Below are 26889 nucleotides of genomic sequence, written 5' to 3'. Positions count from 1 at the left end.
AAAAAAATCATTATGAAAATAGTTGTTATGTAAATATTCCAAAACGCTTGATAATGTTATAAAAAAATCTTTTATGTATTTTAAGATATCAAGTATCGTTTATTACATGTAAAAACGATTCATTTTAAATAGAGAGAATATTTAATTGATATTCAAATTTAATTTATGCAACTGTGTTTTAATATAGAAAAACGTTTTATAATATGCATTTTAAGAGCGAAGTTATATTAAAATAATAAAACAGATCATATGGATTTTAAAAAAATAGTGTTATTAGACTTTTGCATTTTCACTATTATTAACTATTATTTATTCAAACATTAATTTTTATCACTTGCGTTAGTTAAAAAAAGTAACTGATCACGTCGTTCATTTGTCTGTAGGTTAAATATCATTTTAATATAGTTTTTTGGCCTAAAGTCAGCCAGCATAGACAAGTAATGTCTGTCGTGTCAGTAGCATGTGTAGGCCTGTCAACGTCAGTACTTCAGTGACTGTTATAAAGTGTGGTCGTATAGAAGAGTGAAATAAAAGTTTTCTTTAACTTTATTTTAATAGTTTAATTTATCGTATTTAACTGCCCATTAACGGTGAGTTTATAAGCTTTATTATTATGATTATTTCAGAGAATTAATTGAAATTTTACCTCATACTTCCTTGATACATGAAATAAAAATGATAGTTATTTAATGATAAATAATTATTATTTTTCACTATCAATTTAATGATAAAATCGTCTTCTATTCTGAGAATAGCCCGTTACTAAATTACAATAATCTTATAAGAATTAATGTTATTTTATCACTTTCTTAAAGCACTTAATTATATATTGTTACAGGAAAAACCAGTTTAAAATTAATTATTGTTTTCTTCCATTCTTTTATTTAAACACTTTAATATTGTTTTTTAACAGTATGATGTAATACATTGCATTATGGCATAAGTTCTATAAATTATTTTTTAATACATTATTTAATAATAATTTATTCACACAATTATCTGAACAATATCAGTGATATTTTAGTAAATTATTACTGATTTATATACATATATATGTCGTAAATAAAATACACGTAATATTTACTACAGCATAGAACATAATGTAAACTTCATAATACATTATTACTATAGACTTATATCAATTAAATAATTGAAATTGAATTTTAAATTAAATATTAATTGATCAATTATTTAATTGAGTTTTACCATTAAACCATAAGGATATTAATATGATTTTGATAGGTTCATTAAAACACTAATTACATTGGACATCAAACTGACCCATACTTAAATTATTCATTATAAAATAATCATTTTTTTTACTTCATTTAGACCTTTTACTTTTGTATTAAGAATCCATTTTATTATAATGTCAGTTGATGGACACTCACTGTAAGACTGTCTGTCTGCGTCCAGAACTTCCCATAACCTAGACTATATCATCAGCACCCCATGCATTACAAATTCCGTATATTAAATAATCATAATTTAAAGTGATTTGACTTTATGTTTATACAGGTGAATATCAAGGTTATTTGATATGAAATTTTCTTTAGAACCAGTTTCACTATCCTTTTTTATTTATCAATAGGTATGTATGTACCTATTTATTGTTCCTTGACTTTATTATTCAAATAAAAATTATGATTAGTTAAGAACAAGCCATTTAGACTGCAAACTATTTATAATCAGTTTTATATTGCCTTAGGTGCTTTTATATGTATTTCATTTAAATTAATGTCTGTAATTATTTTTATTATTATTATATTATACATGGGGTATATTAAATCAATTGAAAGCAATGCAAACAGTAAGAACAGATAACTATGATAAGGTCACAGGAATGCACAGGGTAAAGACCCTTCTTATAATTTTATCGCAAATCTTTGGGGGGACACCATGTCCAGCTGTGGACATGTTATGGCTGAAATGATGAAACAACTTAAAATGCTGCTCATTGTTAGAGTAACAGCAATAACATTCTTGATTTAAAGAAATTTGTTATTATTCTAACTGAAATCACAACACAAAAAGATCAGTGCTTATATATATATTGGACTATTCATTTTATTTAATATATCTAAGATGTCATTTATGAATGACAAAAAATAGTTTTAATTGATTAATCTTGAATTAAGATGCAGTAATAAATTGGCTTTAACTTGTTTATTCCTACTTACATATATAATGTATTGTGCTATTGCATATTACTCTAAGTTAAATAACCTATATACTACTAGTTTCCATCTTTGAAAACCAAATAAATAGTTTCTGGCAAAAGGTAAAAAAATTTCGTTTTTCTGCTAGCTCTTCTCAGCAGAACTGTCTTTTGAGCTGGTAGCTTTATATAGGACAATGCTGACAATATGCCTATTGGAATAATCTTTTTTTTAATTTTTTTTTCTAACTCATCACAATATCTCTGGAACCATAAGGCTTGGGCATTTGAAATTTGGTAAAAATATACCTTATGCTGAATAGATGACAGCTAAGACAAAACATTTACGAAATTCCCCATCCAAGGATTTGAGGAGGTCCTAACTTAGATCCTATTTGTAGTAACTTCTGCAATAGTTTTTTTTTTCTTTTTGCATAAATCGGTGCTCATTATCTATGGTCTTAATTTCCCGCCTTTTCTAAAGTAAAAATAATGTTACCAGCTACTGTGAATATAAAGTAATAAAATTTTATAGGCCATAAACAAAGTAATAGACTGTGGAAAGAAAATAAAATCTGTTTATTTTTTTAGTTTTACAATTTATGTTTAAATAATATGTGTAAGACTTTACAACTTATTCAAGTATGACTTCATTAAATTACATCGTGTAAGGTAATAGGAAATGTTAAATTTTAATAAGTAATATAAAGGCGTTGACAGGAGAAATAATATCTTTTAAATGACTTATAGTTGTTTTTTATTTAATCAATTGTCAATTATGTGAAATAAAAACCTGCTTAGGTCCCCCACTTAGTGGGTCGACGACATAGTCAAGCTTGTGGGAAGTCGCTGGATGCTAGCTATGCAAGACTGGTCATTGTAATGATATACACGAATACCTCACTTTGCGGCGTAACCACGACGTTCCAAAAAAACACGACGCAAATTGAAACGCCGCAAAGTGAATTAAGATTTTCTATAGCAAACCATGTAAAGATCGACGATAGATTCCAGGGTCACGAAAATACTACTTTTTTAAAAGAAAATTGAACAAAGTAAACATTTAGAAAACAAAAATAATATAACTCTGCCAATAGATAAATTGGAAAAATATATACCTCTTTTGTAACCAGAAACAACACGTTAAAATTTACATAAATTTATTATTCTCTTTTAAAAAAAGCACAACACACTACGTAATTGAAATTGAACTCCAAAATTAGCAATACAAAGTGAAAATAAAACTATATTAAAATTGCGTTCATTTTTAGTTAGAAAGGGAATCCTCGAGTTTTGATGGCATGGCGCAATTAGAAACGAAAGTGTTGCCATCTTTTGGAAAAAAAAGAAAATTTCAAAAAAAAAATAAAGGCTCGAACCCAAAACAACGCAACCTCGAAAATCTAACGACGCACAGTGAAAATCAGTGCTAATTAAGCAGCGATGCAACTTCGAAAAAAACGCAAAACGAAATGACGCAAAGCGAGGTATTGGTGTACATAGTGGATCGTTTCAGCCCATAGACACCCACTGCTAGGCACAGGCCTCTCCAAAATATATCTATCTCCAAAATATATACTATAATCTTCATGATAGGCAGGCAGGTTGAAGATCGCAGTGTGAAATTATGGTATGCAGAGGATGCTGCTGATCTGGAAACTTATTACCGAGTGTATGGTAATCCTATATAATTAATGCACAAAGTGTGAATTATATAAGACTATAACACTGTTCGAACGAATTAACAAATTTATTTTCCCTAGAAATAAATTGAAGTTAAGCTCTGCATTAAAGGTTTACATGAAAATCAAAAACTTTAAAGGTATTTCGTAAAAGCCAATTTTAGTTAGGGAAAACACGTTCTATCTCAGTGTTTCCTAACCTCGTTGTGCTATGACCCGCTAAACCCCTTTTAAAATTGTTACATCCTGTGTAACACATATAATTATTGTATTAAAGCGAAGTAATTAAAATTCATTTTCGAATTGCTCCACTTAACATTCAAATTGCCCCCCTGTAGGGCATGGGAAACACTGCTCTAACTATTTTAAAAATACTAGATTTATCTGTAACATGTAGACATTTCCTAAATATCGTTTAAGTTATCTTATACAGCCTAATTAACCCAAAGATTATTTAAAAATTTATCATTAAATAAATAAACTATTCTTATTTAATCTATTACTCAAAGTAAATTTTTAGATGTCATTAAATTAATTAATAAACTGTTAGGGTATTTATTTGGTATACATACTGTTGCCGAAGCGGAATTTGCGGAATTTTCCAGTTCGTAGTAGCAAGCCTAAAACCATCAACGTGCTGCGGTATGTCGGTAGTAAAATTCCGTTGTGTAACACTCTGTATTGCGGAATATCACGTCACAACAAGAATTTAATTTTTTTTGCTATGTTATGCATTTAATTTTTATTATTGTCATGCATTTTTTGCAATTAATAAAGTTAACCAGATAAATATATATTAGTATTAAAGGTGTCAATTTAATATAATAAATGCATCTGTTTGGTGCAATATCTTACCAGTCTAACTTACTCTGTGATTGACGAGTATACTCGTCATGGCTCGATTTTGGCGATGCAAAACAGTACTGTACTGTATCTGTAGAAGTTTATGCTGTTAGCCTTGCGGCTTTTACAGATTCATCTGTATAAGCCGCAAGGCGTGCGCAATCGCAAATGAGGGCGCAACAGTTAACTGGTTATTTGCCTGGCGTGTACCGCGAGGGGCCGGTTTCGCGCCGGCGCGAGATGACGACCAACAAACTTTTATGTGCCAGTACGGCGCTGGCATCGCGCGAAGTAACATGATAGCAGTGAAGATGTATTTGTTATACTATTTGGATTGTAACAATAAAAGAAAAAACTTAAGTGTCGAAACAACTAATAACATATAAACTAAAATACCATTTAATATAAATTCAACGTGTACGTAGGTACAATAATCATTTTTTAATGGCAACACTGCGCATCCATACTGAACTAGAAACTACAATAAATTGAAGAACAGTACAGTTTGATAAATAAAGTACTATATTAAATATTTTGAACGAAAATAATTCAAGAATTGTGAAATTGTCTCTTCCGAAATATGTGAAAGAATTTAGGCGTGACATAAAAAAACCTTTCATTAGTTCTGTCCATTAGTTTCATTGGGGTGGAAGACTGCAAAGCTTTTAGATCGGTTTAGCGAATGCTCCATAGGGTCAAGGAGTCCCCCTGTAAAAAAGACCTCGGACTTAGGCAGTCACTCGTCGACAATATATATTTAGTGTTCCGACTCAATGGATCTCGATAAGGCCGAAACTAGACGTAGTCCGCTTGTCCTGCATTCATAGGACCCAGGAAAGATCTCGAAATCGAAACAGAGAAAGAAGTAGGCAATATCATCTCTAATGCGCCACGACGATGGTCAAGCATATTTTATGTTGCTGTGAGATAACCAAAGATGTTTAAAAAGGAATAAGGTCGGGAAAGAACTAAATATCTAGCCAGAACATGTCAAATAAAGAACGCACAGGAGGTTTTCATTCGAATCCATATCAGCGGGCCTTCATCAGAATCTATGTTAGGTGGGCGTGGTTGTAAAAGGTTATAAAAATTTGAAAATGAAGTTAATCTTGCGTATGATTCAAAATGATTGCTGTATTTTCTTTATAATCACTTTGTTTACACAATCAGATAATAACATAGTAGGAAATCAGAATGATTGCTGCGATACGAAGCGATTCGTCGCTGACGCAGTGCTCTGGCGGCCTTTCGTTCAAAAACTGTCGATCCAAGATGGCCGCCACACTACCACAGCACGACGTCAAAAATAATAATGTAAAATAATTAACTATGAAATTAAATACGTCAAAAACTTAGTAAATAAATTACAGTACCCGGCGATAAAAATTGCACATCGACCTTTGGAAAGAGACAATCGGCTAACTTCGACTTCATAGAGCGTTATCTCTATTGCACGAAATACAACGACTAACAAAACGTCACATATGTAGTGTCGGACAGAGATAGTGCTGTTCAAAGCCGACATTAGCCGATTGTCTCATTCCAAAAGTCGATGTACAATATTTATCGCCTGGTACTGTAATATATGAACCAAACCAAACAAGGTAATATAAGGTAAATTGTAACTGTGTTAATGAGGAAATAATAGAGCAAAGAGTCAAGTTAAGAACAGATGGAGGAAAATATACGAAAGAATTTTGATGAAAGACTATCGAAAAGAAGGAAAGAAGATGTGATGTATGGAAAAAGATAATTAAACATAAGAAATAACTGAAGATAACATTAAATTGAAAAAATAAGGCCCTTGTCTCTCCCAAGATAGAATGTGAATATCAACGAGGGGTCCTCTGTAACGAAAACAATCAAACAAAAAAAAACTTTACTTAAACAGTTGCTATTACCCATTAGAGATATTTTACGTGCTATTTGTTTTTATATTATTTATCCCAAGGTCTATGAACACTGAATATTCTGAACAAAACATTTCGTTTTTGATTCAATTTAAATAGCAACTCAAAGACGTCGGGGTCAAAATAATGTAAATAAGGTCAGAAAAAAAGATTTTCAAAAATGTTTTTTTTTTTAATTTATATTCTTTTTTATTTGTTACAAATTCTTTTTCTTATTACGTACCGGTATCTGTTTTAATTTACCTTATTTGTGTCATCATGTTTTGCGTATGTTTTGTATTTATATGAACTTAAACAAGTGTGAAACTAATGGTAAAAGACTTTTGTAATACGAAGCTACTATTGAGTTTTTAAATAATATAAGTCTTAATAAAATAGTAATATGTATTTAATGGTGCTTCGATTTCCCTAAGAGATCGAATCAACGAAATAGGAGATCCTTGGACGAAGTGTCTGAAAAATTCCGACTGATTGGAAAATTGGTGTCAGTGATCAGGTCACGTATAGCGCAGAAAAAATGACTGCGACGAACAACGAACTGGTAAACGTAACGGAGGATGTCCACACAAAGGACAGGTGACCTATTACGGATGTCGGTAGACGGTGGACACCGATTTAGAACGGTTCCAACCGATTTTATTGGAAACATAGAATAGAATCAGTTATGTAATTTTATGTAATAGATCTAATAATAAATAAAACTTAATAACCGCATTTTTCGTCGGCGTGCCACAGACAAAACGGTTTACTTTTTGACATTTGAAATAGTCATGTAAGTTAACAGGGCTTAAAAAATATGTAAGGTCTGTGGTTATGCGGATATTTCATCTGTATGTACTCTATATAAAGATGTTTATTATCTACAAATGAAATTAATCCGGAGTATACTCTGTGTAATTTGATCGTACACTAGTGACGTGCCGATGTCGTTATCGATTTTTGTGTTAATATTTTTAGCGTATACCTTTGAAGACTTATACTTTTTAGTTGTAAATCTAATTTAAAATCTAATAATTAAATTTATTGTTATAATTTATCAATATTATTTTTTACAAGAAATAAATTCTTGTTTTTTCTAGCGATGATATTTATAGTCTATGCTCGAATTGACTAAATACTGTCAAAAGCTATTGGCCTGTAGCATTCCAATAAAAAATGCATAAAACGTATTTCGGAATATAATGTTTTCTCTTTCACACACTGCGTATATCGTCATTAACCGGAAATGATCTTGACACGCTTTTTTGACGTCAAATATTTGTCAGCTAATTACAAGTGTTTATTTTAATCTGTTTTTTAATGTAAAAATTATGACGTTTTTTTCTGTTTTTATTTTAATTAAGTCGCTAGAATACCATCAGAAGTGTTTTAAACAGAGTGATATCTTCCAATACAACCACTGTTTAGGCGAATTATTTGTTTTACTAGCAGCGTAACAATGTCATTAGTGGTCTGAACTCTCTGATAGTTCAAGCAACAATTCTGTGTTGCCAGTAAATCGATATTTATACTAACAAAGATAGTGTATAAATATTCGTCTACCCTTAATAATTTTTTTTAGCAATAAGCAGGTTAAAATGCCTAGAATGTTCACTCCTAGACTAATGGCTCGGTCGTATATTTCTGATATACTGTCTACTTTATGGACGGACGTATGCTATGCTTGCTGGTCCATGGTCTACACTGTAGAACCTTAAGTCTGTTCCATCTGTTCTGCGCTCTTTATGGCCTGGAAACTGCCACTTGAACTTTTCCATCCGCTGGAATATGTCGACTACTTTCTTTTATCTATCTCCTCATTTACAATTCGATCACATAGAGGAATCCTGATGATAGCTGCCCCCATATGGTTTTACCTCATAATGTAATAATTATTTCTTAATTTATTTATTTTATAATGTGGTTACGTAGACATATTGAATTCTCGATGTTTCGAATTTTTTATATCGATGCTAGTAAATATAAAATCGATTTTCATATTTTTTTACCGTCAAAATTTAAATTCCAACGTGCGTAAGGATGGATTTCGATTGTCATTATGATTCAACAATTGTCAATCTAATCACTAATGGAAGTCATGTTTTTTGGAAGAGCATTATTAGCATAACGATAACCTATCAAATTTAACGACGGCGCCATTTTGCGTAACTTTGGCGCGTAATATTTATGACAACAGATAATCAATTATGACGCGGAGGTATACTAGCCAGTAATAAAGTATGATTGGTTAAAGTTGTTAAAGCTTTATAGGGGATGAGTATAGAGTTTATTTACTGTCAATTAATTGGTTTCTAGAACAATAATGTAATGATAATATAGGAAAAAAAAATCAAAATTCGAATTACAACATATTAAAATTAATTATTGTTTACTATCTATTCCTATAGGCTTTTCACTGTTAGAAAATGGCGCCTGTCACATTCTAATAGAAAAAAAAATGTTTAACGTACACTACCCGGCGATAAATATTGTACATCGGCCTCTGGAAAGAGACAATCGGCTTTATTTCTGTCCCACACTACCTATGTGACGTTTTGTCAGTCGTTGCATTTCGTGCGACAGAGATAACGCTCTACGAAGCCGAAATTAGCAGATTGTCTCTTTCCAAAGGTCGATGTGCAATATTTATCGCCGGGTACTGTATATCAGAGTGGTGGTTACTACATACAGATTAATTAAAATTAGTTGTATAAACTTTTTGCTGACAAATGAGCTATACATTCACCTTTTAAGCTTTTACACATAGCCAATCACCCTGTATATTACCGGAATATGACGTCATCGGTATGGGTGTGTGCGTGACGATTATGCTACAATTTAAATCAATTCATTTCAATTGAAAACGCGGATGTGATTGTATGGGTACAAGCATCTAGCGTAACTTGTTGAATTGTCTCTGTAATTCTATCTGTCAGTGATTGCGTAATGTTAAATGTACCGCGTAATGGGCTTGACACTTTTTTTTTTTAAAGACAAAGACACGTTTACGTTTCTGCCTGAAATTATATGTGGTGTATTGTCGATGATAATTTATTTCTTTGGCGTGATCGTTACTGATCACAGATTACAAATAGTTCATTCAAAAAATTTTCTGACACAAGTTTTTTTTTTTAATTATAAGTAATAATCAAGTTTTTAAATATAATAGGTTTAAGCAGAAATATTTATGGCTTTATTACTAAAACGATATAAAAATGTTAGCTGGTATATTGAAAGCCGCCAGCCGTAAAATGTCCATTGTTTGACATAGACTTTTCTAGATATGCAATAGGTTGCAATAGGTTTGGCCTGTACCTGGTTTTTCAAAGACCTTTAACCCTTAGTAGCCTAATTTACGAAAGTGATTTTTTTAATATTACTTTGTTTGCTTGCGGGGGGGTAGATAAAGGAATTTTTTTTTTCGTTGGAAAGAATATTATACAACAGTAAAATACATACAGCCAACCTATAAAAAAAAACTAATAGTAATGTGAACATTCGGTTTAAAAGATTGGTATCAAAATTGAAACTCTGGGCTATTAAGAGTTAAAAGGTCGTCTCTTCACCTCGTGGACTTCGTGGTTTCCATTCTAGAAACTTAGAACACCAACGGCCACTTGTTACTCACGTTATGTGGCCTTCAACTTAGACTATGACCTCATTCCAAATTCCGAAGACAATTTTGGACAAGTGAAACTTTTTTCCAAAATTAACAAATACCACATTCTTCCATATACAAATGACTTAAAAAAAAACATATTTCGTGTTTTTTTTTCTATTGATAGAAAATGCTTTCAAAGTAAGAAATGTTCATGGTTAAGTGAGTAAACTTGACATCGATTTTTAATACGATGTTTTTCATCACGTACAAACTCGTGAACGATTATCGATTTAATTTTTTTTTAAAGTAATAGAGTGATATTTTATACTTAACCCTTTTAGTGGCGAACCACGGTATATCGTCTTTTGATATACTTGCCAAAAGTGCCAACGAATATATCGTCGTTTATGTGTTGTCGTTGTGTTATATGTAAGAAAAGGACCAATATTTAGCCACTTCCGCACATACAGTGGTAGTCGTGCAACGAAATGCACCGCCCGCCAGCCCGCTGATAAATGCGTATGCGGCAAACAATGCGACTCACACAACCGCCACCACCAAATTACTCAACACGTGTTTCACCCCTCCACGGGGCATCTTCAGGAGTTATGTTACACCGATTAGTGCCAAACACAGAGTGTTCACAACAACAACAAACACAACTCTGAAGTGGCTAAATATTGGTCCTTTTCTTACTTACGATGGACTTCCGCGAGGTAACGCCTGATTCCATTAAATGTTGTGTTATATGTATCAGAAGAGGTATATAACATTAACAGGTTAAATGTTACGGAGGTGATCGGCGTGCCCGGATTGAAACTTTTCCCCCTAATATTGCGATGACGATGACAGATCCTGGGCTTTCCACATTCAGCGACTTCCCGAAAATATATCCCACGCTGCATCTACTAGCTCGTGGTCGCCACGTGTTGTTATATCCTCCCATAGATATCTTTGAGGGAGGTAGTAGGTGTATAAACGTCAAAATCACTGTTTTGAAAATCTTAACCCTTAGTAGCCTGATTTACGAGTGATTTTTTTTTAATATCACTGTGTTTGCTTGAGGGTCTAGATGAAGGGAAAAATAGATTTTTTTTTAAATTTCGTTGGAAAGAATATTATACAACAGTAAAATACGTACAGCCAACCTTTAAAAAAAAACTAATAGTAATGTAAACATTCGGTTTAAAAGATTGGTATCAAAATTGAAATTCTGGGTTATTATGGGTTAAAGCGAGAGTATTTACCATGGGCGCGGGTTTGACCACAAATGAACTATGGTCATAATATTTCTTTCGTGCGTTCTTTTATTAAATGTGATAGTTTTTCGCACCAGTGTTATATAACTATTTTGTAAAATAATTTGTGAAATCATTGACATATAAAACTATGTTTATATTATATTTAAATTAAGTAATTCGCATTACGATAAAAAATTAATAAACATAGCACATATATATTTATATATATATCTTGTATTGCGTTTATTAAAACAATAAATAAATCGTGCAAGTTTATCGCGACGTGATATTCGAGTCATTGAACCTTTTATTTGTAAATAACTTCCCTAAATAATAATATATGCGTATAAATAATTATATATATAACATTGGAAAAAATAAATGTAAACTGGAGTTTTTAGATCGTCAGGTATTCTTTAAACATGTCGTTGAACTGTTGAATAAATTTATGTATATAATATATGAGGTTATATAGGAGTACTAGCTGTAATAAATGTAAGAAAATAGTTTTATATTTTTTTAATTTTTATAAAATAAAACTTAGGTTACACCTTATTACATCCACTGGCCAGTGTAAGTCCTGTCAAAATCGGTCCAGCGATTTCAGAGATAAGACGCAACAAACAGTCGGACATACAGACAAAATAAAAAAAATGTAATTTTGTAAATGTAGCGTGTATATATATGCATATAATAAAAAGCGGTTACTTTTTTATAACCATCGGTTTTCGTTCTTTTTACGTATAGTATTTGGTATTTTTTTTTTGTTTTACTAAGTGCTCAAAACACAAGACGTCAATGATTTTTAAAAAAAAATAGTTGATTTTAATTTAGTTCTTAAAGAGTTAAGTTAGTAAAAAGTTAAAGAGACTTAATAAACACTGTAACATGCAAAAACGCAAGTAAAAAAAGTTTAAACTTAATTTTAAAATAAATACATTTAAAAAACTTTTAAGTTAAACGGTTTTTTGATACCCATATTGTGGTGATTGTGGAAAAATATGTACCTAGTCCGCCATATTGGAACGGCGTCCATCTTGAATTTTGAATTTTGACATAATCATCGTGTTTTACTGGTGTAGCCCCTTCATTTGATACCCATATTGAGGGGGTTAAGGAAAAATACGTAATCCGCCATTGTATCGGCGGCCATCTTAGATTTATAATGTTATTGATTTTTATTATATTGTATTGTCATCTAAATTAAATGTGTGTACCAAATTTTAGATCAATCTGACAACGGGTAGGTGCTTAAATTTCAATTTCTAATTTTGATCCAAATAAATTCCGTACGGGTCGAACTAAATAAAACCTTTTAATAAAGCACGAACGCTAATGTTTTAGGAATATAGATTCTACTTATAATACTATGTGATAATAAATTTTAATATGCACAATCCATTTATTCGCACTGTTGTCGCGTAACAGATTCGAATCTAGACATCGGAATTCTAAAAGCAAGAATAACAATAATGCAATGTTTAGTTATAAATATTAACATATATAATATTTACACATATTAACACAAAGAACAACTTGTACACACTGTGCAATCTCGCTCGATTATCAATAAATAAACACCCTCATGACTCTAGCACAAACAGGGTTGGTAGGTAGCAATTAGCAAAACATTACTGTCTTTACACATTATCGTACTGTTTAAAACTATTGACGCGTTGCAGTTACACAATAAATAAACCGTATTTCAGAGTTATTACTTTAGTTATTAATTTAAAGTTTCATTTTAACTTAAAACAAATTCAATTTTAAAGTCCCCTTACCTAAGTAATCCTGCGCGTATCTACGCCAAATGAAGGCTTTTATCGAATAGTTTTGTGCTTTTCATTGCGAGTTAAATTAGTTGAAATAAATTCTAATGTTACCCACGACTCAAAACTTCATCATTCGTTCGATATTTAAATTCAAATCATCATGAATTGTCATTGCTATATACGAAATTGATTGATACGACAGTAACGCCATCTGTCGAAAATTGGTCACACAAATTTACAAATTTTCAAGAGCACATTAGAATTTTGCTATCATTACATGATCAAATGCATAGTTTAGGATTTTATAAAAGACATACAAACATTCACTTATATATATATATATATATATATATATATATATATATATATATATATATATATATATATATATATATATATCACTCACACACATATATATATATATATATATATATATGTGTGTGAGAGAGAGAGAGGGAATAATATGCTAGAATGTTATTTTTTGGGTCCAAACTGTCAATATTGCAATGGAATTTGAGGTAGCTGGAAGTATATGGAGTGTAGTCTAGGATTTCTTTTAAAGTAGCAAATTTCTTCTGCCACTTAACCCAGCGATAACGCTTTTTAAAGCGGCAATAGTGATATTAGCTAGGCAATGGCAACTAGCCAAGCCAGGGTTCTGCCATCTTGAACGCCCTTATATGGGAATGCCATGCGGGTGTTATCGACGTGACAGCTCAAGTCGAGGTCACTTCCAGGAGCTCTTGTGCCTCATGTCAGCTACAATAGATCTTCTACGTATCTCTATTTCAGATTAGATCTCTTATAAAGCTTCTCCTTTGCGCATTGAACAAATGTGAGACTGCCAGAATATGTGAAACTCCATAGTTAAGCCGTAAGTTATGGCAACACACATTAATCATATACCTTCGTATTAAAACACCGATATATATTGGACGAGATATTTCTTACTTCGTTCTGTATTATGACGTCATTCAAACATTCGTTAAGACAAAAATGTCACCTTAATATTGAGTTTTTATTTTTTTTTATATTCAACATATATTATTTGCAGCCAGGCATATCGAACCAGTTTTGATATCTGTATTTTTAACATTTACATAAAAATACCATAAGAACGAACATTTTCTTTTAATAATAACACGTTTTTAGGTACCTTTTGGGTACCTTTTCGGCCGACGACATTCTCGGCCGGGTTAGGTGGCAAATCGAGTCGATTTTCGCTAATGTGTCGGGTACGTTATAGGTACAATAAAATTTCCAAAGGACGTCGACAGTTAAGGAACCTTTTCAAGTATCAGTAAGGTATCCCTATGGCTTGAAGCTAAAGTAATGTAACATAAACAATTGTCGCCGATCTGCGTACTAAATAGCCGTGGCGCCGCAGAGGCGCCTTGCGACCGCAAAGGGTTAAAATAAAAATTAAAATTCTAAACGAATGTTGCATTTTATTCGTCGCCATCTTTTCAGCCTATAGACTTCCACTTCAAGGTACAGGACTCTCCTAGAAATATCTGTGGGTTGTAAAATATTGTAATACACAAAAACTTATGTATGTTAGAAGATAAGTAAAACGTTCTATTTTTGAAATAAAAAAAAAAGTTTTTGTAAGAGGCAAGTAACAAAAAAATATTCAATGTCATATTTGTTTGATAATGATTCTACCAAGAAAAAGATATGATCAATCATAAAATGAAACGTGTAACTAAAATAAATCAAGTATTTTGCGATAAAGCGATTTCCCAACTCACTGTTACGTTGGAACAAAAAGTGACTAATTTAGTTCAAAAGAAAATTTATCGCGTGTTTTTGCAATATCTTACGTCACCCTCATTACTCAATGACCTTGGAAATTTTAACACAAAACGAATTGAAAGGCATAAGACTGTCGAATAAGTCCACAAAATACTAAATCTTTTAATTTTGAAATTGAAAACTTACGGAAAAAGACATATTTTACGAACTTCGAAAGACATTTAAAGTTTGATAACTCCGTGATGTATTTACTATTATTGTATATATTAGTAGATATAATATAAATATTCCAATGAAATGACATAAACCATTTAAATTTCGAATCAAGTATAATAATATATATTTAAAAACTTTACAATATCTGTTACATATAAACATGACAAAATTATTTGAATTTCGAATCAAGGGCATTAAAAAATATTAATTAAAAAAAAGTTTAAATGTTCGATACATATTGGAACGTATTGACACGTAAAGACATTTGAATTTCGAATCACACATTCGTACCGATACATATTAAAAACATAATACCTACGTGTCAATTTATTATTGTCAAATCAAGATACGTATTAAAAAAAATCTTATAAAGTAAATATTGGGACGACAAAGACTATTATATATATTGACATTTAAAAAACCATATTTCCTTCGAATTTCGAAATTTAAAAAATATAACTTTGTTATTGGATATATACAAGATACATTGATACAACGAATTTGGATTTATTTGAATTTCGAATCAGGAGTACGAGTGAAATATAAAAAATGTTTTTTAATATTTACGCGCTAAAGGTGGTTAAATGTATTTTTTATAACGCAGGTCAAGATGGAAGTAATATCGGATATGCTGCAGCCGTACAAGGAGCTGGTGGGCTCCGTGGCAGCCATCGTCACTATTGGACAGATGTTCTCTGGTTCCTTTATCTGCTACGACATTTACAAGCAGGGCAACACTAGGGGAATTAGCGTAGCGCCATTCCTTGGTGGTGTTGTCATGTAAGTATTTTTTTTAAACGAACACTAATCTTATACCGTGACTTTGATCCTGGGCTCCCCTTTACAAAGCCACTACGGAAATTTGAAATACACCAATACCTCGCTTTGTGTCGTTTCTCTTTACGTTTCTTCGAAGTTGCGTCGCTGTTTAATTAGCACTAATTTACACTGTGCGTCGTTAGATTTCCGAGGTTGCGTTGTTTTGGGTTCGAGTCTTTAATTTTATTTTTTAAATTTTTTATTTTATCTAAGAGATGGCAACACTTTGTTTCTAATTGTGCCTTCCCATCAAAACTCGGGGATTCCCTTTCTAACTAAAAATCAACGCAATTTTAATACAGTTTTATGTTATGTAGTGTTGTGCTTTTTTTAAAAGAGAATTATATATTTATATAAATTTTAACGTGTTGTTTCTGGTTACAAATAAGGTAAATATTTTTCCAATTTATTTATTGGCTGTGTTATATTATCTTTTAAATGTTTACTTTGTTCAATTTTCTTTTTAAAAAGTAGTATTTTCGTAACCCTGTAACCTATCTTCGATCTTTACATGGTTTGCTATAGAAAATCTTAATTCACTTTGCGGCGTTTCAATTTGCGTCGTGTTTTTTAGAACGTAACATACACGTACATAACGAATCCGACGCCAAAATTATAGAGATTTAAGGAGGTTGTATTCCTGACGTTGTAAAGTAAGTGCCACAAACGTAGTACATATAAAAGACGTAATTATCGACGAGTGCCACGCAGGCTTTTCGTGCACTTCATCAAGTGCAGCTGAACACGGTACTGGACCAAGTTCACGGGGCAAGGGAGATTCTAGGAGTGCTTTTGATTTAAGCTGAAAGAAAGTCATCAAAAACATTTTCATTTAGTCTGCCTCAAGGCAGCCGATAAACGCGCACTGCAAGGCCAAAGACCACAAGACCAGCGACTTACTGTGATCTTTGACCATGTCGTCGTTCCACCTAGTGGGACTACCCACGCTGCGTCTACCCACCCGTGGTCAAATCAACTCAAAAAATCCTAAGTAGGCACTCACATGCGCTTTTGAATCGCCGATTATTTTAAAATTATAGGTAATAAGCTATCACCGCCTAAGATCGCTGATCTGTTGAAAAGAGTCGGCAAATTTAACAATTTTTTTCATGTACATTGTAATGTAGCATGTAAATGAGTCAACAAATGAAGTTTAACACATTTCGATCGACTAAAAACTATTGAATGCTGTAATAATGCTAAAACTATTTTTAATTTTAGATTTAAAATTAAGAAATGGCCTAAGATATCTTGTGGAACTTTATTATATGTACAAACACTCAGACCTTTTTGACCATTTGTCTATTGGGGGCCTCTCGTACCCCTATCTTTGGTGGGACAGGGACTTTACGGGCAATTTATTTTTTCACATAGTTAGTTATTATTTCCATTCTCTCCTTTCGTTCTTCACATATTCTTTCAATCTATTCTTTCATGCCACATTTCTGCTATCTTTCCCTTTTACTCTGTGACTTTTCATTCCTCCCTCATTACATGTTACATTTTATCTTTATTTCTTTTCGTTTACATTTTTATCACATTTTATATCACATTTTGAGTTACATTTTATAACATTTTTTCTTATTGTCTATTTAAAATTTTTCTTATTTTCTTTAATTTTTGTTTTTTTTGTATCACTTTTTTAATTATTTCCTTGCAGTATGAGAGGAATTCTTCCCTAGTATCCTTTCCGCCTATCAGGGAGGCTATTGATATCGTCGCGATCTTAACTTAACACTTATATATAACACTTTCTCTTTCTTATTCTCTTCATCCAATGGACACCCACTGCCTCTAGTGGGGTGGGGGAGGGCCTATTCCCGTCGGGTCTACCGGCACGTGTTTGAGAACCTTTCGACTCCAACGGCTATCGGTTGCACCAGCGATGTGCCACGCCTACTGTCATTTCAGACAAACAATTCATCTTGGTTTTTCGGAGAATCTCGTCATTTCTGATTCGACCACTACAAGTGTGGACTCTTTTTAAACGCATATTATTGGAGGAAGGATGTCTTAAATGAAATTGTTTTTTTTTATTCACCAGGAGTTTGCTGAATTTAAAGTATGGCTACATACTGCGCGATGACAAGATGATCCAAGTGAACTTTGTTGGTCTCGCGCTCAACATCCTCTACGTCTTGATGTACTTCAACTACACGTCGGAAAAGGTGAAGGTGTGGGCAAAGACGGGACTGGCTGGCGCTTTCACCGCCGCACTGCTGGGCTACGCCGAGATGGAGGACCCCGCTCTCGTGGAGAACAGATTCGGCACCATCATCACCGCCTTCATGTTCTATTTGATAGCTTCGCCGCTCTTCGGTTTGGTAAGATCATCACCAATAACCAATTTATTTAATATTTGTTCTGTTGAGTTTGTTCCTGCCTCTTATCTAAAATTATAATACCTTTCGAGGCAGTAGACGATCAATAAGAGTTCTATTAAAAGTTCCCATTTTTAACAATTAAATTTTAATTAAGAAAAGGACCAATATTTAGCCACTTTCGCACATGCAGTGGTAGTCGTGCAACAAAGTGCACCGCCCGCCAGCCCGCCTATAAATGCGTATGCGGCAAACAATGCGAATTACACAACTGCCACCGTCAAATCACTCAACACGTGTTTCACTCCTCCACGGGTCATCTTCAGGAGTTATGTTACATCGATTAGTGTCAAACACAGAGTCTTTGTTGCACGACTACCACTGCATGTGCGGAAGTGGCTAAATATTGGTCCTTTTCTTACTTAGGGTGGACTTCCGCAAGGTAACGCCTGATTCCATTAAATAATTAAATTTTATCTATTATCTTTATCAAGCAATTATAGATAAGTTTTAATTCGTTAAGCGGATTACGCACAATAATATGTTGTACTAAAAATTTATACTTAATATTTCGCGTAATGGCTTCCTAAATATATGCTGATATTTGTAAAGATAAAAAGATAAAAGATTATTCATGAGGTGTCTCATGCCACACAGATAGCGACCACTGAAAAGATGGCAGCGTATTTTGAACAAATAGAATATTCCGTAAAAATGTATCCAAGACTTTGCCACATGATATTAGGCGTAGATTCATTTGGAGGCATACATTCAGTGCATATACGACATACCCGTCTTTGTCATCTGTCCATCTCATTTATTTATTCATCTAACTAGCTGTGCCCCGGAACTTTCTGTCTGCGTGGAATTTAAAAAAAAATATATTTTTTAAAATTACGATTAAAAAAAATATTTTTTTTTAAATTACGTAAATTTTAAAATTTTAAAAAATTAAAAAATTACGTAATCATAATTTAAACGAATTCTTATGTCACCCACAATTCGAAACGACATCATTCGTTCGCCATTTTCGATTCAATTCAAATCATCATGAACTGTCACGGCGATATATAAAATTCATTGTAATGACAGTGACGCCATCTGTCGAAAATGGGTCGTACCAACTTTAAAACCGTGGGTGCATGCAGAAGTTTACATGATCAAATGCATAGTTTATGATTCCATAAACGACATATAGATATACATTCATTTTTATTTATTTACACTTTATTGTACACCATAGATAATAACTAAAAAAAAGAAACAATTTGTAAGGTACGTGTGGCGGTGTTATCACTCGAGGCGATCTCTACCAGACAACCTTTGAATGGAGATGAGAGACATGAACGAAAGTGCAGTTTAAGTTGTACATACATACTAATACATATTAGGGGGACAGGAAAGTAATGTCCTTTCTGACATATTTTACAGAAAAAACCGATTGATTTTTACCGCTCCGGCATTGATTTATATACTAGATGGCGAAAGGTTGTTGATAACGAAGGTGAATATATTGTTGATATGAAATAAAACCTTGTTAAAAATGTAGTCGCGTAAATTTAACTTAAGAAAGCGACATTACTTTCTGATCTCTCTAATACAATACACGTATACATATATATACATATCAATTTTATATATTTATTTATTTACTTTATTGTAGATAAACAGTAACAAAAGGCAGTAAAAAAGTACAAGCTTAGAAACTCATAAATATAAAATTAGTTGCAATTGTTACCTTATAACTATCTCTCTAAGAACATTTAATGATTTAAAGTAAAATGTCATTGTTTGACAAAACAAATAAAAACATTACAATACTGCATATCACATCGCAATAATTACGAGTCACAGCAAGCCGTCACGTTCCAATGAGGTTTAAATTGTATTGTGTGTACTCAATAATTTCGAACGAAATTGTCTTTTAAAAGATACGAGAGAGCACGAGAATATATAAATATCACTAATATATGAATTGTGGAGGTCACACATATATTTGATAATAGAGATTCAAGACCATTTCTGCATTTGTGATAAAAACCAGATCGCCATCCTCTGATGGTATCCTTCAACTTAAAGCTAATGATTGAGAGCTTATAACAACAGTCTGTTTTGTTGTGGTCGATTTTACAATATACTTTAAGAAAATGGTTAAGGACTATTTACTAGATCTATGATTATTTATCTGTTAATTCACTTCTTTTTCTTTCTCTGTTTCTTTATTCTTGCTGAGGCAAGTGCGATCCAAATCAGTTTGATGTTTTTTATTTACTATCGTATTATATTTGTAATATGTATTATACCTTATTTATTATTAGTATATATATCCTACATACATATGTATGTTAGCATATATGTATATTTTATACACGTCAACTACCCATTATTTATACTTCTACTGTTTCCATACTATGGTTGTCTGTAAGAGATTGCCTTGTGTGATAAGACCGCTCATTGTAGTTTTTTATTATGATGAAACTATTTAAATGTATCCTAGTGTGTACAATAAAGAATATTAAATAAATATAATATACTTGATACACTAGTAGAGAAATTAATTTCCTTGCTTTATTATTTCAAAAAAGTTTTCCAAACTGTTTAAAACTTTTTGTTTAATTAAATTAAATGTTTTATCGTTCACACATTCATTCGTTCAAACGAATGTGACCAGAATATAAGTAATGCATTATAAATCAATCTATACTCGATAACCAATTATTTGATGGTACCGTACTCCAAATCACTTCTGATTTGAAATCATTAAATACAAATAATAATTAATAACCACAGATAAGAAAAACGTTAACAAAAATGATAATTGATTTAGTAATCAATATTTATCTGCGTGTACCATAATTTTTAAAAACAATTCGAAAATTCTTTATTCAAAATAGGCTGTAAGTCATACGTCAATTTTATTGTACACCAAAATATAATTAAAATTACTATATACTATATATATATAAAAGGTTGTCAAATATCTCCCTTCCGCCTTTTTGTCTTTTGAATTTCGCGGCTATGTACAAAGCGCTACAGAGCTAGTATCTGGCAATACTATACATAATTTGAAAGGTCTTGACATAACCTACAAAACGACGCTATTCATGATTAGTTTGGATATTGCGTTCAACAGTTATAGACGTGTAAACATGGAGTTCACTAACGCCGAAATTCGCGCTATTTTAAAGTTTTCCTTCGTTAAAGGCAAATCCGCTAGAGAAACGTTCCGTGAGATTAATGGTGTTTTGGGGGATGGTACTCTATCACTTCGAACCGCGGAGGAATGGTTTCGACGATTCAGAGCCGGCGAAAACGACACCATGGATAAGCCAGCCGGCGGAAGACCTGTGACGACAAATACCGATCAAATCATGGACTACATCGAGTTAGACGTGGCATCTCGTGACATCGCCCAGGAGATGGGAGTTAGTCACCAAACCATTTTAAACCATCTGCAGAAGGCTGGATACAAAAAAAAGCTTGATGTTTGGGTGCCGCATGATTTGACGCAAAAAAGCCTTCTGGACCGAATCAACGAAGCGATATGCTGCTGAAACGGAACGAACTCGACCCATTCTTGAAGCGGATGGTGACTGGCGACAAAAAAAGGATCACATACGACAATATCAAGCGAAAACGGTCGTGGTCGAAGGCCGGTGAATCGTCCCAAACAGTGGCCAAGCCGGGATTGACGGCCAGGAAGGTTTTGCTGTGTGTTTGGTGGGATTGGAAGGGAATCATCCACTATGAGCTGCTCCCATATGGCCAGACGCTTAATTCTACCATCTACTGCGAACAACTGGACCTCTTGAAGCAGGCGATCGACCAGAAGCGTCCAGAATTGGCCAACAGGAAGGGTGTAGTGTTCCACCAGGACAACGCCAGACCACACACTTCGTTGATGACTCGTCAGAAGCTACGGGAGCTCGGATGAGAGGTTTTATCACATCCACCATATAGCCCGGACATAGCGCCAAGTGATTACCACCTATTCCTGTCCATGGCGAACGCCCTTGGTGGTGTAAAGTTGAACTCAAAAGAGGTTTGTGAAAAGTGGCTGTCCGAGTTCTTCGCAAATAAGGAGGGGGGGCTTCTACGAGGGAGGTATTATGAAGTTGCCGTCTAGATGGAAACAGATTATCGAACAAAACGGCGCATATTTGAACTAAATCCGATCACTGTAACACTTTTTATAAAGCATTGAATAAAGAGCAAAAAAGCGGAAGGGAGATATTTGACAACCTGTTATATATATTCTAACTATAGATATTATTACAATTAAACAAATTAAAGTTGTTTTTATTAATTAAAATTGATTTTGAAACTTTAATCTTGAAAATCGCTTAAAAGTATTTTTTGAAATTAATTGATACAAATTAAAAAAAAATAAAAAAATATATTAAACCTCTGTAAAACAAGTCCTTATTCCACATCTTATCAAAAACAGGAGCCATATAAAACATTATTACGTAAATAAGGTAGTGTTCATGTCGACTCATGTCATTTTACATGTTAACAGATAGTAAAAGAATTTAAATAAACGAAAAGTAATAAAGAGAATTATGACCCCAACAAATTATGAGATATATTTGACCCAAGCGAAAATACTTAAAATAGTTTTATTCTAAAAACAAACTCCATCTCAATATATATGTAAATTAAAATGTAAATTGTCTTTATGAATATGTAATATATTATATGTGATTTTATATAAACTAGATTACTCATCAGAATTCGTACTGTTATCAATAGAAAATATATTAAATATATAATAGATTCAGGCGTTACCTTGTGGGGAAGTCCATCCTAAGTAAGAAAGGGACTAATATATAGCTACTTCCGCTATGCAGCAGTCGTGCAAACCTAACTCGATGTTTGGCGCTAGTTGGTGTAACATCTCCTGACGATGCCCCGTGGAGGGATGAAACACGTGTAGAGTAAATTAACGGTGGTAGTTGTGTTTCGCATTGTTTGCCGCATTTATCAGCGGGCTGGCGGGCGTTGCACATTGCACGACTACTGCTGCATAGCGGAAGTAGCTTCTTAGTTGAAAATATATTAGACAGAGAGGGGTCAATAACTTTGAACAGTAGTGATCACTTTATTAAATTTTTATTGTCTAAGTCAATACTATTTACAAAGGTAAGTTGACTTCCACTGTAAGGCTTAGTAATAATTTATATACAGGATGATTTAAAAAGGAGTGAATGTGACCACGTGTGGGCGGCTGTTTAGCAACCACAGTTTGGTATACAGAGTATTCTGCTGCCCATCCTTTGGAAACTTGTGAACAGAGTATGAATTATATAAGATTATATTTTGGGAATCGAACTGTGACCTTAGATCGCAAGTCTCAGTCCACTGCTGGGCTACCAGGCTATGGTAAGTTAACTAAAATATTTTTAACATTGCAGAAGGAGATAATAAGAAATAAGAGCACCGAAGGTCTGCCGTTCCCCATCATCTTTTCTGGTACCATCGTCACGTTCATGTGGCTTCTATACGGAATCATCTTGAAGAATAAGTTCCTAGTAGTAAGTATAATTGTATAACTTGTTACAAGTTATAAAAATTAAACAGGTTTTGTAATGGTACTTTTGCAAGTGATTGTATGGTAGTTTATAGATATGGTAGTTTATGGTAGTTTGTAGATATGTAGGGTAGTTTTGAAAAAAAGTAATGGGGAACGTTGCTTATATAAGCGGACGTAAGTATCGTGTAAACACGGTTCGATGAGCGTCATAAGACTGTTATACAGTGTAGTTTTGTGAAGGCAGTATATTCAGCGTGATGTGTTACCAAACATTAAAATAATGTGAGGGTACTAACTAAGTGATTATTATTGTAGGGTAGTTTTGGAAAAAGTTGAAATGGGGAATGTTTCTTATATAAACGGACGTTAGTATCGTGTAAACACGATTTGACAAGCTTTATGAGACTGTTTATAATGAAGTTTTGTGAAGGCAGTATATTCAGTGTAATGTTTTACCAAATATTAAATAATGTGAGGGTACTTTTGCAAGTGATTATTAATGTAGGGTAGTTTTGGAAAATGTAATTGTGTAGAACACAACTATCACTTATAAAATGGTGTTGGTATTGGGGAGATGGTTCAATGGGTATCGCCAGCTGCGCAGTGTACTTTGTAGATTGTGATCTATGCACTAAATGTGTAGTCTACTGAGACTACACACTAATATAGTGTAAATATAGTATCTCTTTCTTATCTTTTATATTTTGCAATAAATTTGAAAACCACTCACAGATTCACAAATGTCTGTAAAGAATCAATATTTTTTATTCTACACAAACAAATAAAATTTTTAATCTGTGAAAAATAAATAACATACGCTGTGCCATCGATGCTAAAAACTATAATGGCGGCGTCGTTTTAGAGAGACAGAGATAGGTATATTTTCCGTAATATATCGGGTCCCATAAATCAACGTCAAACCGAAATCGACAAACAAAAAATTTAAAAAAAAGAAACCTGTGTCACGTATTTTGGAAATATATCTTCACAACAAAGTAACACAAGTATATTTTGTAGTATATCAATTTTTTACATACAGTAATGTTATATCTATTACTATAGCAACATATTACTTATACAGGTAATTTGTTCCATTCGCCCTTTTATATTTATAACCAAAAATCTGTATGACGGCAATTGTATCGTCAATTGAAATCGATTTCAATTTTTTTATATTGATTCAGCTGCCTGTATTTTTACCAGATTACATTTCTGCATTTTGACCTTGATATATGGGACACTGTATATATTGTCTCTTATAGCGCCAGTTTCAAGTTGAACTATTGGTCACCGGATCTTACCAACGAACATGATATTGAGATTGTAATTAAGGAAAATTAGTTCTATGACGTCATCTGATTTTATCTTAACCATTGCGATAAAGATTTTGTTATCTTTGAAACAAGATAACATAAAGTGTGTAGTAAATTAGATATGATATAAGTTATAGTAAGCGTCTGAGGGAGATAGATAAAGTTTAACACGTCTGGTCACAAATATAATGTTGCGTACTGTGGGTTCTGACTCGAAATGAAACACCACTGGTTTACAAGGAGTCCTTTATTCACAAATCAGATGGTCAACCTACTTTAACACTAAGTATACTTTCGCTTAGTCCAAACTACGCTTTCAAATCGCTTAAGAAATCACTGTCCAAATAACTTGCCAAATAGTCACTTTGTATCACTGATCGTAGATCTTAATCTTGTAACTCGAAAAACAACACTGAACTGTCGACATGGGGAGTAAACCTATTTATACTACGGATAAGGTTCTAGTAAGTTCGCGATAGTACTCGGTTAAAATTTTCGAGAACCGTACACAAAAGAAGGTGAAGCGTGTTTTTGATTCTAGGGTTCAGTGTTTATTGTTTAGAAGTTTCCGAGGTTTTCATAGCAGATGTGACTTGTGCTTTGTAACAATAATAAAATGGTTTGTGCGTTGAATAAGATACATATGATGTAAAACGCTTATTATTGAATAAACGTATATCTAAATGACAGACACTTTGGCAATGATGTCGCCTGATTATTTTGATTTCATTTAGATTATATGTAATAAATTGTATATGTATATCTGTGTTGTTAAACTATTAAAAGATGTATTGTTATGTCATTTCTACCTGCTTGTTCACCACAACTTGCAAAGCAGAGTAGATTTAAAAGCAATAGATTAAAAATAAAGTTGTAGGTCAATTAGAATCCTGTTAAAAGTTTTTTTTAATCAATATTTCAACAGATACAAAACGTTGTCGCCGTGGTGTTGTGCAGCATACAGCTCTCTCTGTTCGTCATCTATCCGTCCAAACGCACAGCGAAAGAGAAAGCTAAATCCAAGGCCAAGAAAGCTGATTAGATCGCTATTCAGTATTTTGTACGAATTTTTTTTTAATTTTAATATTATTGCAATAGTGTGCTGTCATCAAAAATGGCGGGAAATCTGAAATGTCAAAGTAACGTTTCGATACAATGTATGGATTTGTTTTTTTTTTTAATGTGTGATATGTTATTGTATATAGCATTGTAAATTCTGATTCTGCATAACTGTTAGTTTTGTAGAGTATACGATTTTTATATTCCAGCGCTATTGGAAGGTGTCTTTTAGCGACTAATCAGAAACTGCAATCATTGGCCAGTCTTAATAACATAAGATTGCGTTTACACTAATTTTAAAATGTAAAATATGTCATAGTAAATAATACAACTATATTCAATTCATGGACTAGAAATGAAGATGTTAAATTTATTTATAATTTCATTATTGACGTAAAAACCCCCAAAACTCACTATATAAAACAACATATTTTTTAATTATATCAAAAAGCAGTTAAGTGTAAATGCATCCTTACAACAATGTTCACTTAAATTACAGCTCTACATTCATTCGGTTCGATAGTTATATAATGGTGTTAAGTTTATATTCAGATGATCAATGCAATATTTATGTATGGACGAAGTCGAACCATGATTAAAAAAAAAACTTTTTGCTTGATACGTATTTTCACGTTGATTGTACAGTAGTTAACGAGATATAAATGCAGAAAAATACAGAAATGAGGA

General features: G+C 32.6%; 1 protein-coding gene across 1 annotated transcript; it reads left to right on the top strand.

Annotated features, from left to right (window-relative positions):
• Positions 1 to 473: 473 nt before the first annotated feature.
• On the top strand, positions 474 to 26549 carry LOC137930410 (sugar transporter SWEET1). Its single transcript, XM_068773651.1, has 5 exons — positions 474 to 590; positions 15762 to 15937; positions 18021 to 18300; positions 23712 to 23831; positions 26069 to 26549. The coding sequence occupies exons 2-5, from the start codon at positions 15768 to 15770 to the stop codon at positions 26183 to 26185; spliced, it is 687 nt and encodes a 228-aa protein (XP_068629752.1). The 5' UTR covers positions 474 to 590; positions 15762 to 15767; the 3' UTR covers positions 26186 to 26549.
• The last annotated feature ends 340 nt before the right edge of the window (positions 26550 to 26889 follow it).

Source organism: Battus philenor, unplaced genomic scaffold (genome assembly GCF_028537555.1).
Source record: "Battus philenor isolate CCGP_79_NKW_IND1 unplaced genomic scaffold, ilBatPhil1.0.hap1 SCAF_6, whole genome shotgun sequence".
NCBI classification, from domain to species: domain Eukaryota; kingdom Metazoa; phylum Arthropoda; class Insecta; order Lepidoptera; family Papilionidae; genus Battus; species Battus philenor.
This window is presented reverse-complemented; position numbering and strand designations above follow the sequence as displayed.

Coding starts and splice junctions, on each gene's coding strand:
- LOC137930410 (XM_068773651.1), top strand. CDS start 15,768: ATGGAAGTAATATCGGATATGCTGCAGCCGTACAAGGAGCTGGTGGGC. Junction 15,938..18,020: donor TTCCTTGGTGGTGTTGTCAT/GTAAGTATTTTT, acceptor TTTATTCACCAG/GAGTTTGCTGAATTTAAAGT. Junction 23,832..26,068: donor TGAAGAATAAGTTCCTAGTA/GTAAGTATAATT, acceptor ATATTTCAACAG/ATACAAAACGTTGTCGCCGT.